We start from the raw sequence: 15,338 nt of genomic DNA on the forward strand, positions 1-15,338 counted from the left end.
TCACTGCTCATAATGTTACACCTGATCGGTGTATGTACCGCAATAGCAAAATAAACAAAAAAGGATGAAAAGTAGAAATGACAATTCTTTATTTCAATAAATTGCATAAAGTAACATTAATATATAAAAGTAGTGCACTGATAAATATTCATGGTAACAAAACATAAGTAACAAACATGGAAATTTAGTCTGAAGCAGTTGAACAGAATGCATTATAAACACTTTGTTTCTAATGTAAAAAGCTGGCTAGTTGCTGTCTGCGTCGTCGCTGATGATCCCCCGCAGGTTGCTCCAGTCTGTTGCTCTCTTGCGCCCTCTGTCCACACTGGCCTCTTCACTGTCCGAGTCAGAGTTCACCACACGCTTGAAGGCTGATGGAGGAGGTGAGCTTCTCTGAAAATCCGTCCATGGTGCTGCAGTTCGGCGTTTAGGACGACCTGAAATACAAAGACGGGAACTTGTACTGGAACTTAATGATTTCTTGTTTTGTAGTGCATCCGACATCTGTTCGGTATAAAAACTCTAACGATCATAACCGTGTTATAGTTGCAGAAAAGCATATGTTACTGAGCAGATGAAATTTAGTTTAAATAGAAGCGTCCTGTGTTTGGTTGCAAATTTTCATCCCGTATGCATCAACCAGTGCTGGATATCTTTCCTGTTTGTGAGCTGCCAGGGTTTAGACATGCCAGTGTTCAGACTTTGATGAGGCAGAGATCTCAGTGCTGTATAATTTATAGCTCATGTATAATTCATCATGTTGTTGCCGTTTGCAGTCGCATGACAGCTATACACGGCCACACCGCCGCGTTCCACAGATGGGATCGTATCATGAGAAGCTCCTTTTTCCTCACTGCAGCTTTCTGGCACAGGTTCATCTATTCGCAATCTCCGTAAATTCTTCCATATTACATAATATTATGGGCTGTTTAGTCATCTACTACATTCTTGAGCCATGAATACTATTAGTGTGACATTCCTTCTCAACAATATAATTTTACCAACCCTAAGTTTATTAAGTTAAAAAAAAGTCAGTACATCAGTGACGTACCCTGAGCAGAGATTATATTGCTGACATCCAGTTCTGCCAGCTCCTGAGCTTCCTCCCTCTTCATTCTGGCTTTTTTACACTTCTCAATGGAAGGCTGACCTAAAGGGGACAATCAAAGACAACTAATAATGTTAAACATACTCTTTACACTTCACACACAAAAGATAAATATACTAAGTATAACCAGTTAATCTTCACGGACCCTCCACCCCCAGCTCTTCCAGTTCTTTCTTCAGCACAGCAACTTTGGCCTTCACTGAGCGGCAGCCCTCGAACAGCTTCTTATAGTTCCGGCGTACACCACAGGTGGCGATGTAGCGCTTAAGTCTGGACACGGCTTTGTTCTCATCGTCCTGTAGGTCAAACCATACAACAGTCAGCATGTTGAATAGAATAGATACCTGATCAGAAACCTAAAGATCTCAGAAAGACATTTGACATATTCTTTGTCCCACAGCACTGTTGGTGTCTCCATTGCTTTTACAGTATAACAGCATGACTCAGACAGAAGAGCAGGCTGTAATTTAAGTGAGAGGTTTATATTACTCTAATATGTGATCGTTTTTAGGGAAGCGACATATTCACATTCATAACACTTGAACATAGTTGAATCAGCCCTTTTGTAACAGTGAACTGTTGTGCATTAGTAAATTTAAATATTGGGCAAATGCTGGTAAATAATACATGGGGAATCAGCCCACATTAAACCACCGTATAATTTAATCTCATGAAACCAGCACATTTCATTGTATGAAATTCATTGAGTATATAGTGTATGGGCTTTTCTAGGCCTCTTTTCTTTCTGGCATCCATTCTTCAATTCGAGACTCAAGTAATCTGAATCCCTTTTAATTACCTGACTGACAATTATTATATATTTTTTTATGATGAATGATCCAAACCTGCTTCAGAATTATATGGATAGTGTCAGTTATGTCAAAAATTATTGGTTGGAAAGTGGGAAATCAGAACTGAAACCAATAATGGGTCTGGTTGAAATTTTAAGTAATGCTCTTAAAGGTCACCACCACTTTCCTTACACAGGGTCGCAAGGAAGCTGGAGCCTATCATAGGGGGCACAAGGTAGGGGACACACTGGACATGGTGCCAACGCATCACAGGTCAAAATCTCAGATGCTCATTCACCTACTCACACAATAAGGACAACTGAGAGATGCCATTCAGCCTAACTGGCGGGAAAAAAAAAATCTGACTATCATGAAGAAACCACCAAGGCGCACACAAATTCAGCACAGACAGGGCAGAGGTGGGAATTGTTCCCACAATCCCAGAGGTGTGTTGCAAACATGCTAACCCCTAAGCATCCCATAACGTATGATTCTAACTGAAATTTGATGGTACAGATATAGTCTGGTAATCAGAAGTAAACACAATTTGTGGAGAAAACAGCAGCAACGTTATTCACCTTTCCTCCTTTGGCCTTGCTCTCACTCATTTCACTACTCTTCTTCGGCACACTCTTTTTTTTCGTCTTTTCTTCCTGTTTCAGTTTCATCCCCCCCGCTTCTTCATCCTCCTCCAGAGAGGGCAAGGAAGAAGAGGAGGAGTCTGAATCCTCTGCCTCTACCCGATCTTTATCCTTTACTTTCACTGAGGAAGAAGATGATAAATGTGAGAGGACATAGAAATAACACCAAGAACAGCTTTAAAGTAGAACGGCAGCACACGTACCTGTTTCTTTCTCTTCTTCATCCGAGGACATTTTATCAACAACATCTTTCTTTGTGTCAGTTTCTTTATCACTCTCATCATCACTGCTTTCGCTCGTTTCTTTCTTTTCAGTTTTCCTTGCCACGTCTTCTTCGCTTTCGGAGCTACTCCCGAAGACTTCCTTCTGCACTTTTCTCACAGTTTCACTCTCTGTTGACTCTTTTTTGTCTTCTTTTCCTTTTCTTTTCTTCTGAGCACCTGCTTTGATCTGTTTTCCAACAGCCTTTTTCTTACCTTTGGTTTTCACCTCTTCGCCGCTCACCTCCTCTACGCTGTCCGAACTCGCACCTTGCTTTTTCCTTCCACCTCGAGCTTTTGCTTTCTTTTGATTTTCTTTGTCTTCATTTTTCATCTCTTCATCGCTCACCTCCTCCACGCTGTCAGAACTCATGCACTGCTTTTTCTTTCCACCTCTGGCTTTTGCTTGTTGATTTTCTTTGTCTTCATCTGAACTGCTGGAGGTGATGTGATCCTCTTCCTCACCATTTAAAACCTTCCCCTTCTTTTTTGCCTTATTCTTCTCCTCCTCCTCCTCCTCCTCCTCTTCATCACTTCCTGAACTTATGTCTTCCTTCCTATTCCTTTTCACATTATGCCTTACGGTCGTTTTCTTCCTTGGAACTTTTGCAGTCTGTTCTTCTTTACTCTCTTCCTCCATGTCCTTATCAGTTCCATCAGCATCTTCTTTAAGCTGTTCCTCATTTGCCACTTTCTCTATTCCAGAGTCTGGGGAATCTGAAACAAATGGTGATGGAAACATTACACACAAACATCTAAAGATTCATAGTTGAGATGTAATGCTGGTTTGTCTTTTTTAACAAGCTGTTCTCAGATACTTGCTCCATTTACAGCTCATTAAAATCCCTCTCGCAAAATGATCTCAAAACAATTGGTCAGTGAAGACAGATTGTTCACCTCACATTCTTGTGTCTCGTGTGAACTGGACGGACATGTCACAAGCATTCTGAGGTCAATTAACTATTTTTGGGGATATGAACATGTTTGGGTCATTGTCCTGTTGAACATCCTATCACAAAACTAGATATGACTTCCTGTCAGAAGCAGCCAGCTTTCTCATGGCATGTTTACTAACAAGGTTCTCTGGGTGTTTTGAGGCAAACAACCTCATCATACTTAAATATGTAAATAAGGATCATTCTTTTTTATTAGCCATCCTAACCCTGTAATCTGGTTCCAGTCCAGTAGCATTTAGTGCAAGAGATCCAAAACATTAGGGGTTTGCAACCCGAGTGGAGGCAACTTCTTTTCGATATTGAGTTAAAAATTCACAATCTCCTTTTTTTTTTGGTTCATTCACTTTACAAATTACTGTAAGATGGATTTTGTGAGCTAATATATTTTTTTTACTAAGAAAAGTAACATTCAGATAAGTCTTAAAAGTCTTATTTTAGTTATTTTCATAATGACACGCTACTGTAGCACAGACCCTCCATGACCCTGTGTCCACTAAACAAATCAGCACTGGGTCTCAAACAGCAGAATTACGTACTATTCTGCTAGTAAGTACTAACAATAACCACTGATCACTTTTCCTTTTACAGTTATAAAACAGTCCTCTCATACAGCCATCAAAACCTTGAAAATGATTTCTAGATTGGTAAATCTCCTGAACATAGGCTTAGAGATTTCAATTAAAAAAAACCTGCATATAAAGCAGACTCCTCTGTCTAATTAAATTCAGTGCAAACTTGGTAACACTGGTGGCGAGCGAGTTATTTACTGCAGGGTTCCCCAACCTTTTTTGTACCATGGACCGGTTTGGTCCAGGACAATTTTTCGATGGCCCGGGTGGGGGAGATCTCTAGTGACATTCGTTTTTGGGTCATTTTAATGTGGGTTAGCTTGCGTTACTGATTACTTTGCGTTACTTGGGTTACTGATGCATGGACTGCGTCAAATGTGGGAGTGAGTTGCGGGCGGCAATTTTTAAAAATAAATACATATAAGTTCAAGTTTTATATATATAAATAAACATACATACATACACACACACACGCACTAATATACACACATTATATATATATATACATACATACATATATACATACATATACACATACACTATATTGCCAAAAGTATTCGCTCACCCATCCAAATAATCAGAATCAGGTGTTCCAATCACTTCCATGGCCACAGGTGTATAAAATCAAGCACCTAGGCATGCAGACTGTTTTTACAAACATTTGTGAAAGAATGGGTCGCTCTCAGGAGCTCAGTGTATTCCAGCGTGGAACTGTGATAGGATGCCACCTGTGCAACAAATCCAGTCGTGAAATTTCCTCACTCCTAAATATTCCACAGTCAACTGTCAGCTGTATTATAAGAACGTGGAAGTGTTTGGGAACGACAGCAACTCAGCCACGAAGTGGTAGGCCACGTAAACTGACGGAGCGGGGTCAGCGGATGCTGAGGCGCATAGTGCGAAGAGGTCGCCAACTTTCTGCAGAGTCAATCGCTACAGACCTCCAAACTTCATGTGGCCTTCAGATTAGCTCAAGAACAGTGCGCAGAGAGCTTCATGAAATGGGTTTCCATGGCCGAGCAGCTGCATCCAAGCCATACATCACCAAGTGCAATGCAAAGCGTCAGATGCAGTGGTGTAAAGCACGCCGCCACTGGACTCTAGAGCAGTGGAGACGTGTTCTCTGGAGTGACGAATCGCACTTCTCCATCTGGCAATCTGATGGACGAGTCTGGGTTTTGGCGGTTGCCAGGAGAACGGTACTTGTCTGACTGCATTGTGCCAAGTGTAAAGTTTGGTGGAGGGGGGATTATGGTGTGGGGTTGTTTTTCAGGAGCTGGGCTTGGCCCCTTAGTTCCAGTGAAAGGAACTCTGAATGCTTCAGCATACCAAGACATTTTGGACAATTCCATGCTCCCAACTTTGTGGGAACAGTTTGGAGCTGGCCCCTTCCTCTTCCAACATGACTGTGCACCAGTGCACAAAGCAAGGTCCATAAAGACATGGATGACAGAGTCTGGTGTGGATGAACTTGACTGGCCTGCACAGAGTCCTGACCTCAACCCGATAGAACACCTATGTGATGAATTAGAGCGGAGACTGAGAGCCAGACCTTCTCGTCCAACATCAGTGTGTGACCTCACAAATGCGCTTCTGGAAGAATGGTCAAAAATTCCCATAAACACACTCCTAAACCTTGTGGACAGCCTTCCCAGAAGAGTTGAAGCTGTTATAGCTGCAAAGGATGGACCGATGTCATATTGAACCCTATGGATTAGGAATGGGATGTCACTTAAGTTCATATGTGAGTCAAGGCAGGTGAGCGAATACTTTTGGCAATATAGTGTATATATATATATATATATATATATATATATATATATATATATATATATATATATATATATATATAATATTTATTGTTTCTTGCGGCTTGGTACCAATTGATAAGCGGCCCGTACCAGTCCACGGCCCGGTGGTTGGGGACCACTGCTTTACTGGACAGTTGCACGGGATGCATCAGACACCTTAACATCCTTTCTGCATGTGGTAAGAGTGAACAGAACTCCTTTCCGACAACAATTACAAACAATCCTGATAACACTTGTCCTTACACTAACGATCATTTGAGATGCACCTTAATATCAGGTGTAGTCAGGGCCAGAGAGGGAGGCTTAAAACACAACTCAGATAAACAGATGATACGGTATGGTCACCTGGGGGATCTGAGGCAAAACGTGATTTCTTCTTTCTAGATACATCATCATCGTTTTCTGCCTCTTCCACATCTTCCTCTTCCCTTTTGCGTTTATTTTGCTTTTGTGGTGGAGCCATGCTCTTTATTAAAGGTTCATCATCACTGCTGCTGCTGCTGCCCTGTAAATGTGCAAGAGGTACATGATTCTGACTTAAACAAGCTGAGAAAAGGGATATCACTCAAAAAAACAAACAAAACCAAACTGGACTGATCCATACCTGCATTCTTAAAAGTTCCTCTTCTACGATTTGCTTGAGCAACTGTCTGTCTTCTGCAGGAAGTGAGTCCCTGCCCACATGCTCCAGATACTTCTTCCGTAGGATGCCAAGTGTCAAAGTACTACACGTAATCAGATTGCAGTTCAGGATTTAGAAACACAACAGCACGTGAGATGCATTAGTATGTATACTCCAAACTTTCCTGTGCTAGCATGCAACAAGTTTTGCACGTGCTGAACACGAACACGAGCTCGCGACGTTCCCACAGCACTACCTGCGTCATTTGTATGTAAACACCGAGAGGAATCTATTGCATAAAAGTGTGCTTACCTGAGGTCCGAGCACCTCTTCAGCTCTCGTGTGACGAACTTGCGAATTGCCGCCGCCTCTGACACCATGGTCAATTTGAGAGGTCACTTTTCTGTAGAGAAAAAACAGAAAAAGAAAAAAAAACCACGCACAGACGTCGCACGCTTCCAGGTTTGGCGCCCTCTCCGCCGGTCGCGCGCACGCTGCCTTGCGTCATCACGTCCTCGAGTTCCGGCGATTCGAAATCCCTTTGATTCTGTTTATACGGCACCATAGTGACCCCTTTTTTGACTCCTTTTTTAACGTGACTACGTTAAGAAATGATGCTACACAATGTAGAATTTTTAAATACTACGGTGACGGCGTTTGTCCGTCCCTAAGCGCTCTTTAGGCATCAAATGCGCGTCCCCGACACAAATGACGTCTCAAATCGTGCAGGGGGCGGGGTCAATTAGTGACGTTAATATATACACACAAACTGTATGAACAGTTTGTTCATATGGTCCAATTACGGTCAATACTTGACCTTCTCTGCCACTGGTCAGCTCACTAAATACTGGAATATACCCATTTTAATTACATATTGATTAATTACACTCTTTAAACCTTGTAATGTCATTTAAAACTCAATACTGAAACGAAATTCCACTATAGACGATTCATTAAGTTGGTCTATATTCACTTTGCTCAAGTTTCCTATATTACCCACAATGCAGATCAAGTGCCTGCTGGAATGGGTGCCAGTGGGACCTGCATCATGTCTGCTTAAAGAGAATGATGCTTTAGACTTTTTGTCCAGATTTTTTATTTTTTTATTAATTAAGTCTATTAACTGCCATTGTACCTCTTCCAGCAATGTGTCCCCTGTGATGTAAGCATGTGCAAATGAACAAAGTAGCACCAGAATCACTAAACACATCACACATTTTCACGATAGGCACATTTGATTTGTTTCAAAGTAAACTATTCCTACAAGCCTGCCATATTTTTTCTTTCAACACCGGTATCATTATAAGTCATTTTATTTGAAACACATTCATGAAATATTTAATGAGGCTTACAATGATTAACATATAAAAATCCTTTATTAATGGATGTCTCGATAAAATAACAACCATCATTATTTATAGAGAGTATAACATGCTACCAAAAAAAAAAAAAGTAAGGTCTCATAAGCGTTAGAAATTTCTGATAATACTGTGAATATTAATATGTATTTCTTAATGTATTTATTTTTTAAAAAGAGAGAGAGAGAGAGAGAGAGAGAGAGAGAGTGTAAGAATTACATTGTTGTTTCACTGGTCATGAGAACAATTCCCATGAGACACTTAAGAGATGAGTGATCTAGTGCAACAGCTCTTCATATCCTATTTACAGCATTCTGACAGGTTAGCAATTGGTCATTATATCCATGTTGTTATTATCATTAGTAAATGGTCATATAATTGAACTGCCAGTTACCTACAGCTCTGTCTGCATGAACGTGTTTCTACATAGTGCGTCACTTCACGTTAGAATGACTCCATGGCAGGTTTTCTTTTCAGGTGGAAAAACAAAATGTTTGAGATTACTGTCACATAAAACAAAAGTATCATTTGTTTGGATATAATAAAAAAAAATAGACCTCAGAGGATTACAAACTGCTAAAAGAAATATGGATTTTTTTATTTTTATTTTATTTATTTATTTATTTTGCAGCAGATATGCAACAATGTTTGGCAGATTTGTAAAGTGATCTATAAAAGTTATCAATTTTTTTCTTCTGCCCAGGTTTGTCAGTTCGTTAGATGATTCTCTGGTAACAGAAAACCTGCTATGGCCAAATCAGCAAAACATTCTGTCAGTTTCCTATGACTTCCTATGAAATGGTCAGGTGTTTCCATATTCACACACATTTTTGGGAATGCTTAGCAACTCTCTTATAGGGCTTTTGAAAGTTTTAAACAGATAACATGTACACTGAAACATAGCAGATTTCTAAACTAGTTTTAAACTAGTCTATCAAGCATATCTGTAGCATATGTGCGAGTATGACAAAAATCTTTTGGCACGTTTCCCTGTACAGAAAAAAAGAATGGAAAATTTGTTTATAGATACTCACTTAATGGGAGTATTGTAAAATAAGTTCTTAGCAATTATATATATATATATATTCCTCCATAGAACTTACAACAGGGAAGAGGTTCTGGATATGGGTTACCAGCATAATTGTTTAGATCGTACTGGGCAGATCTTGTAGGAAAGTGACGAAAAGTTGTATAAAACCAACAAGGCTCAGCTCTGTCTCTTATTTGTCATTAGAAGGGTTGTAGTTTTGTGCATGTGTTGTTTCTTCCTGAAAGGAATCAGCATCTGCCCTATTGCTGTCATTATACTATAGGTGTGCTTTGAGTGTACAAGTTTCCACCCTTTACTCAAGACAGGAAAACACTAGGAAAATTTGTTTGTCGAAATCACACATAAGCTACAGATACAGTTGATGAGTACAAGGTTGAGAAACACTGGAGTGTTTATATAAGGATCATCTGAACTGTTCTTTTGGGATACGAGTACGTCACCCAACACACACACATCCGCATAGAAAAACATCACAGTTCACCATTACGCATTCACAATCTGCACACACGCACAAACATATTTCACATATATTCTTAAAAAAATTGAAAACTCTGGACAATAAATTAACAGAATAATAAATAAAAACAAGGCAAAAAAAATCAGAATGATGTACATTCATCCTTACAAAAAAAAGAAACCACACTGTGGCTCTTGAGATTATTTCTTAGTGCAGTGTTACTGTACCCAAGATCGATTCCCATCACTACTCAACCCATCCCCACCCCCCTTTCATCCATCCATGTACCTAAATCCCTGCATATGAATTATTCACAATTTTTCTGTTATAGTACAATTAGGCTTGTCGTACTTCTCGAATTTATCATTTCTCCCCATCCTTGCTTTCAGTCTTTGTACACAGTCTGCTGCCCGTGCCCTCTCTCATCATGCATAATATGTCTCCGTACATGGATCCTCCTCACACGTCTGTCTCCACCCCCCACACCAGCCCCATCTTCTTCTGACTGACCAACACCTGGAGAAGAGACACCACCTGAGTCCAATAAACCCACGCCTCCCTGACCAGAGCCCCGGCCATTCTCGTAGATTAGTATGTTTAAGGTTTCTTCGAAGATGCGAGCTTCTGGAAACTCAACCTATGAGGAAAAAATGCAAATAACAGAAAGTAAAAAAAGTGAGAAAAAGCTAAAACCAAGAAAAATATGCAAACAACATTTACCAATGTATGCATGGTCTTTGCTTACTTTGGTCTGTTTCTTCTCAGTGGCATAAACGATGGAGGTACAGCAAACCTCGGCGATCTTGCGTCCTTCTCCATAGAAGGACCAGCAGCAGATTTCGTCTCCGAGCACGTCTTTAATGAAAAGCACTCTACCATTAAAGCGCAGCCCCAGTTTATCGAACAGCTCAATGTTCTTCAGCAAGTTGTCATCCGAGTTACTGAAGGAGTAATGGAGGTTTTTCGAAATGTTATGCAACAGAAACAAGCATACAGCATGAGAGAATTCAGTCATGTTAATGTCTTATATTCCTGATCCTAATATTCAATCATGAAGGCATTATACCACTTGTCCAAGCTGTTACGTAAAACGTAGTGAATGGTGGGTAAGTCCCTAGGATTTTGGCTTTAGGATTGGTACCAAATTGGCATGTGAATTAGCCTTGACGCTGGTACAGGTCATTGAGTTCATCGGGTTAATGAGTTTACTATTTTGCTCTGTTTGTTTTTCGATGTCTGCTTTTTCCGATTTACACTGCAAGGTACAAGACCAAGCCACTGGTTTATGTTGGTCACTACAGGCAAGCAAATTCATATCTAAAACCATAGTATCTTCATTCCCATGATATCACTTGTGTAAAACCACAAGCAGTGTGATCCAGGTACCTTCCACCTCCCACTGGTCAATGAAGAGTCACATATACAGTGTGAATTTAATAAATTAAATATTTATTATATATTTATGTCGATTCTTTCCATTTATTTATTGGCTTCCTCCAAGACCCCTGACTTTGCAGCTTTTAGAACTGATGCTCAATCTGCACATTAGGGCAGAGTAAAACATTTAGAGGTAAGTGCTATCTACCCTCTTCCACATGCAAGAGCTCAAGTGATTGGCTAGTGCCATCAAGATCGATGTATGCCATCCCTACCATCCTGAGTGCATGGCTGATTCTGATCTCGATTCCTTCCTGCTCTCTTGACTACTAGACACACGTGACTGTGGCATCATCAGGATTTGAATTTCCCATTGACAGGGAGAACACTTTTCTGTATTCACTTTTCACTCAGGAATGTAAACATTTAATAGCATTTATGCACTGCATGACAATGCTGCAAAAGTGTACACATGCAAACAGTACCTGGTATAGGAATATTTATTGTTCCCCCTGTTATTCTGCAATTTCACCACAGGCTGAAACAGATTAAAAACAATTTATAGAAATGAATAGAAGCAGATTTACATTACTTTATGATACTTACACAAGTATCTGGATGATTGTATGTAAAGAATTTAAAACAACTTCTCTCACTTTCTTGCAGGTGGCGATCATCTTCTGTTCCTCCTTAGCAGAAGTGATCATGGGGATGCGACAGCCTCCCTCATAGACCTCACTGCGTTTCTACAGGATGAAAAAAATGTTTATACATCTTGAGAGAGACATCCTAATATCTGTATACACGAGAATTGCTATGAGACACGTGAAAACAATTATGCATAATAACTTAATCTATTTTCTTCAGAAATGCTGATTGTAGTGTTAGAAACAATTTGAACATCAAGTTCCCATTAAGTTCACCTTAATTATTCTGCCACATTCCCCACCCACTGAAAACACCAACATTTAAATAGTTGAGGTGGAACAGTATTCAGAGCAATTACAGAACTACAGCAGGCTCAGACATCATAAAGAAGACAATTAAGATTATCTTAAATTATATTGCATGTGCACAATAAGGACAAAAGTAAGTGGACACCTGCCATTTGCCCATTCCAGAACCATGGGAATTAACACGTGGTTGCTGTTATAATAAGCTCAATTGTTCTAGGAAAGATTTTCACTAGATTTTAGAGCACGGCTGTGGGGATTTGAGATCATTCTCAGCCACAAGAGCATTAGTGAGGTCGTGTTTTTGATGATGGGTAGTTTGCCTTCCAGTTCATCCCAAAAGTGTTCAGTGGGGATGGGGTCAGGGCTCTGTGCAGGCCATGAGTGAGTTCATTCACTCCAACCATGTCTTCATGAACCTCATATTATGCACAGTCATGCTGAAACAACTTTGGGTCCATTTGTTTAAGTGAAGACATTCTGGACAACTGTGTGGCAACAGTTTGGGGAAGGCTAAATATTGATGTTATGGTAAGTTGTCTGTCTGTCTAGATTGCATACTGTAAACACAGATGTGAGTCACACAATCCAAATGTTCAGTGAACACAACTAAATTCATAGACTGCACATTCTGATCACACCATGTGGTACATTTAATAATTTTGCTCAGGTTGCCTGTATTAGTTGTAATCCATGTGGCACTGGTGTATGCACGGATAGGAAGGCTGACCTGCAGTGTAGAAAGGCAGTGCTGGATGAGACCCTGCAGTCTGTAATACTGCGCTTCCTTCAGTACCTCCTCCAGCTCCCTCTGGCTCTCAGGAAGTGGCACGGTGCCATCCCGTAGGAAGTTTAGCACCAGGGAGAAATGGCGTCCACATCTGTCTAACACCACCCAGCCTGGAGACAGAGAGGACACCCTGAGCAATAACCACTACACAGTGAAATAAATATGTTAATTATAATAATAAGCCTCAGAGGCGTCTAGCTTTTTTCAATCAGATGCCCTATTCATGTTATACAGTGTGAACACAAATCAAAGTTATAAATCCACAGAGATTCACACAAAAAAATTTTTAACAAGTGTTATAAAAGTTAGTGCTGCAATTATTGGCAAAACGAAAGAAAATTAACCTTTAACACAGGGGTTCAAAAAACCATTCGAGCAAAGAACCCCAAATAGACATGAAATTTCTACATCTGGAAGACTTTATGGTATGGCATGTCAGAAACCAAACATCCCTTTCCAACAGATTTCCAAGACAAAGTGTAAAATGTTTAGCTATTTCATGTGGAGTAATGTTAAACACATCGACAACCTCTGTCTCTTACAATTGTCCACTGTTGTCATGATTATAGTCATAGTCTCAATTCAAACCCTTACATTAAAAATTATTGACTAATCTGGAAAATCCAGAAGAACGATACACAAAACACACCTTTCTTCAAGTTTGAACCCAACATGAGAATAATATCACACAAGATCTGTCTCTGAGATTCATTTGTAACCTATATGAATGAAACTAAATAGGAGACTGGAAGTTTCTCTCACAACCTTATTTGTAAATCATGCTATTTCTATTTTAGAAACCTGGGGCACAAAGCAGGGTACACCCTGGAAAGGCTGCCAGAATATCGCACGGCAGAACCGCACACACACTATGAACAATTAAAAGATGTCGACCAGCTTACCATGCATGTCTTTGGACTGGATAACCCGGAGGACACCCATCCCCAGCTCGCGTGTGTTGACTTTTTAAGTAAAGCCCTGTCACAATGATAAACTCATACACATTAACACACCCGGTCTCACCTTCTGAATCGATGGTGGCCTCCACACTCCCATCACATATCCTCCTGAGTAGGCTGTCCTCTTTGCTGAGGGTCTGAACTGTGGTGTAATGCAGGGATCCACCAACGTTCAGCTTCACGTACTTACTACCAGCCAGACCTGGTCCTGCCTTCTTCTCTACACCATGGCTGGGGGACGGAGGGGCACAGCTAGGCTCCGGTACCACATTCCCAGCAGAAGCTTCAGCAGACATCAGGAAAAAGCAGTCCAAGCCTTCTAATGTACTGCCTACGGGTTAAATTATATATATATATATATATATATATATATATATATATATATATATATATATATATATGATCAGAAAGAGTGACGTACCAAACAGCACCAGGTAAACTACAGCTGAAAACAACACCTGAACTTTGTAAGGCAGGCAATAAAGTTAACAATCATCATCATAAATAAGACGCACAAAAGGAGTCACCGCCCAGGACAAAACGCAATAAGGATTCACATCGCCTGACTCATTCTGGTGCTATTCTTAGTAAGCAGAAAGAGATATAAAAACCCCAGCAGCCCGTGCTGTATCACACAGAACCGCTCTGCAGTTAGGACTCTAAGTTAGCTAGCTATTCCCCAGACCTTATTTGATCATTTAACACGTCTACCCTCTCTCAAAGGGAATTAGGTCAGACGGTACAGACGGCGAAACTAGTGACAGAGCTCTCTAACCAACTCGCTAGCTAATCCCAGGACGAACCAAAGCAACGTTACGTTACAGCTAGCTGGAATAATTCAGTTCTGAAAACGTACACCACTGATAAACATGAGAAATAACGATAACGATAACATTAATTAAGCTAGTCCTAAAGCCTAGTTAGCATGTTAGCTTACTTTCAGTCTGAGGCGAATAATGTGCACTATTGATGGAGGTCATGGCAGAACTAATTGCTTACCGAGCTGTGTGTCTGAATAAACTCCCTGAAGCACAAACCCTAGAGAGTTTACATTAATAATAATACATATATGAAACGGGTTTATTTTTTATTTGTGTTTTCCGTCAGCGCTCATCCACTACTCGCTTCCTCTTGAGTACTTTCCGTGGTGCAGAAAACTCCCCCGCCGATTGGTCAAGACACACGTCCGTCACACGGCCTAGTCCCGCCTTTAACCATTTGTCATGCGCACTGCCTACGTGCAACGCATCATACTACCGTACTAAGTAGTAGGTGAAAGAAGTAGCTATGATTAGGTATCTAAACCCGTGTTTGCGTACTTGTTAGAAACACTTTTTAGTAGGCAGCTATGCGGTTTGGGTGTAGCCAGTGTCTTTGCACGTGCACGCTAGGGGGTGCCTGATTTCAACCAATCACGACAGCGGATTTAAATAGGTCACTGTTTTGTTTTTGTTCTGAAAGCTTAGATCTGAAATAACATATTTTATTGTGAATTTTAATCAGCATTTAATGCATATACTTTATTTGCAATAAGTAAAATAGCCTAACCTTATGATTTGCTGCAAATTTAAGTATCTATCTATCTATCTATCTATCTATCTATCTATCTATCTATCTATCTATCTATCTATCTAT

General features: G+C 40.3%; 2 protein-coding genes across 2 annotated transcripts; both read right to left on the reverse strand.

Moving 5' to 3' along the window:
• Positions 1-90: 90 nt before the first annotated feature.
• Positions 91-7,257, reverse strand: hirip3 (HIRA interacting protein 3). Its single transcript, XM_058412245.1, has 8 exons — positions 7,071-7,257; positions 6,741-6,861; positions 6,482-6,641; positions 2,744-3,517; positions 2,478-2,662; positions 1,254-1,404; positions 1,052-1,150; positions 91-437 (listed from the first exon to the last, which is right to left on the reverse strand). The coding sequence occupies exons 1-8, from the start codon at positions 7,136-7,138 to the stop codon at positions 247-249; spliced, it is 1,749 nt and encodes a 582-aa protein (XP_058268228.1). The 5' UTR covers positions 7,139-7,257; the 3' UTR covers positions 91-246.
• An 891-nt stretch (positions 7,258-8,148) lies between these two features.
• Positions 8,149-14,870, reverse strand: kctd13 (potassium channel tetramerization domain containing 13). The gene is made up of 7 exons (XM_058374839.1): positions 14,703-14,870; positions 13,768-14,034; positions 12,685-12,854; positions 11,658-11,747; positions 11,487-11,539; positions 10,370-10,565; positions 8,149-10,261 (listed from the first exon to the last, which is right to left on the reverse strand). Exons 2-7 carry the CDS (start codon positions 13,997-13,999, stop codon positions 10,010-10,012), a joined length of 993 nt encoding a protein of 330 aa, XP_058230822.1. The 5' UTR covers positions 14,000-14,034; positions 14,703-14,870; the 3' UTR covers positions 8,149-10,009.
• Positions 14,871-15,338: the final 468 nt, after the last annotated feature.

This window comes from Hemibagrus wyckioides, linkage group LG02, assembly GCF_019097595.1.
Source record: "Hemibagrus wyckioides isolate EC202008001 linkage group LG02, SWU_Hwy_1.0, whole genome shotgun sequence".
Taxonomy (NCBI): domain Eukaryota; kingdom Metazoa; phylum Chordata; class Actinopteri; order Siluriformes; family Bagridae; genus Hemibagrus; species Hemibagrus wyckioides.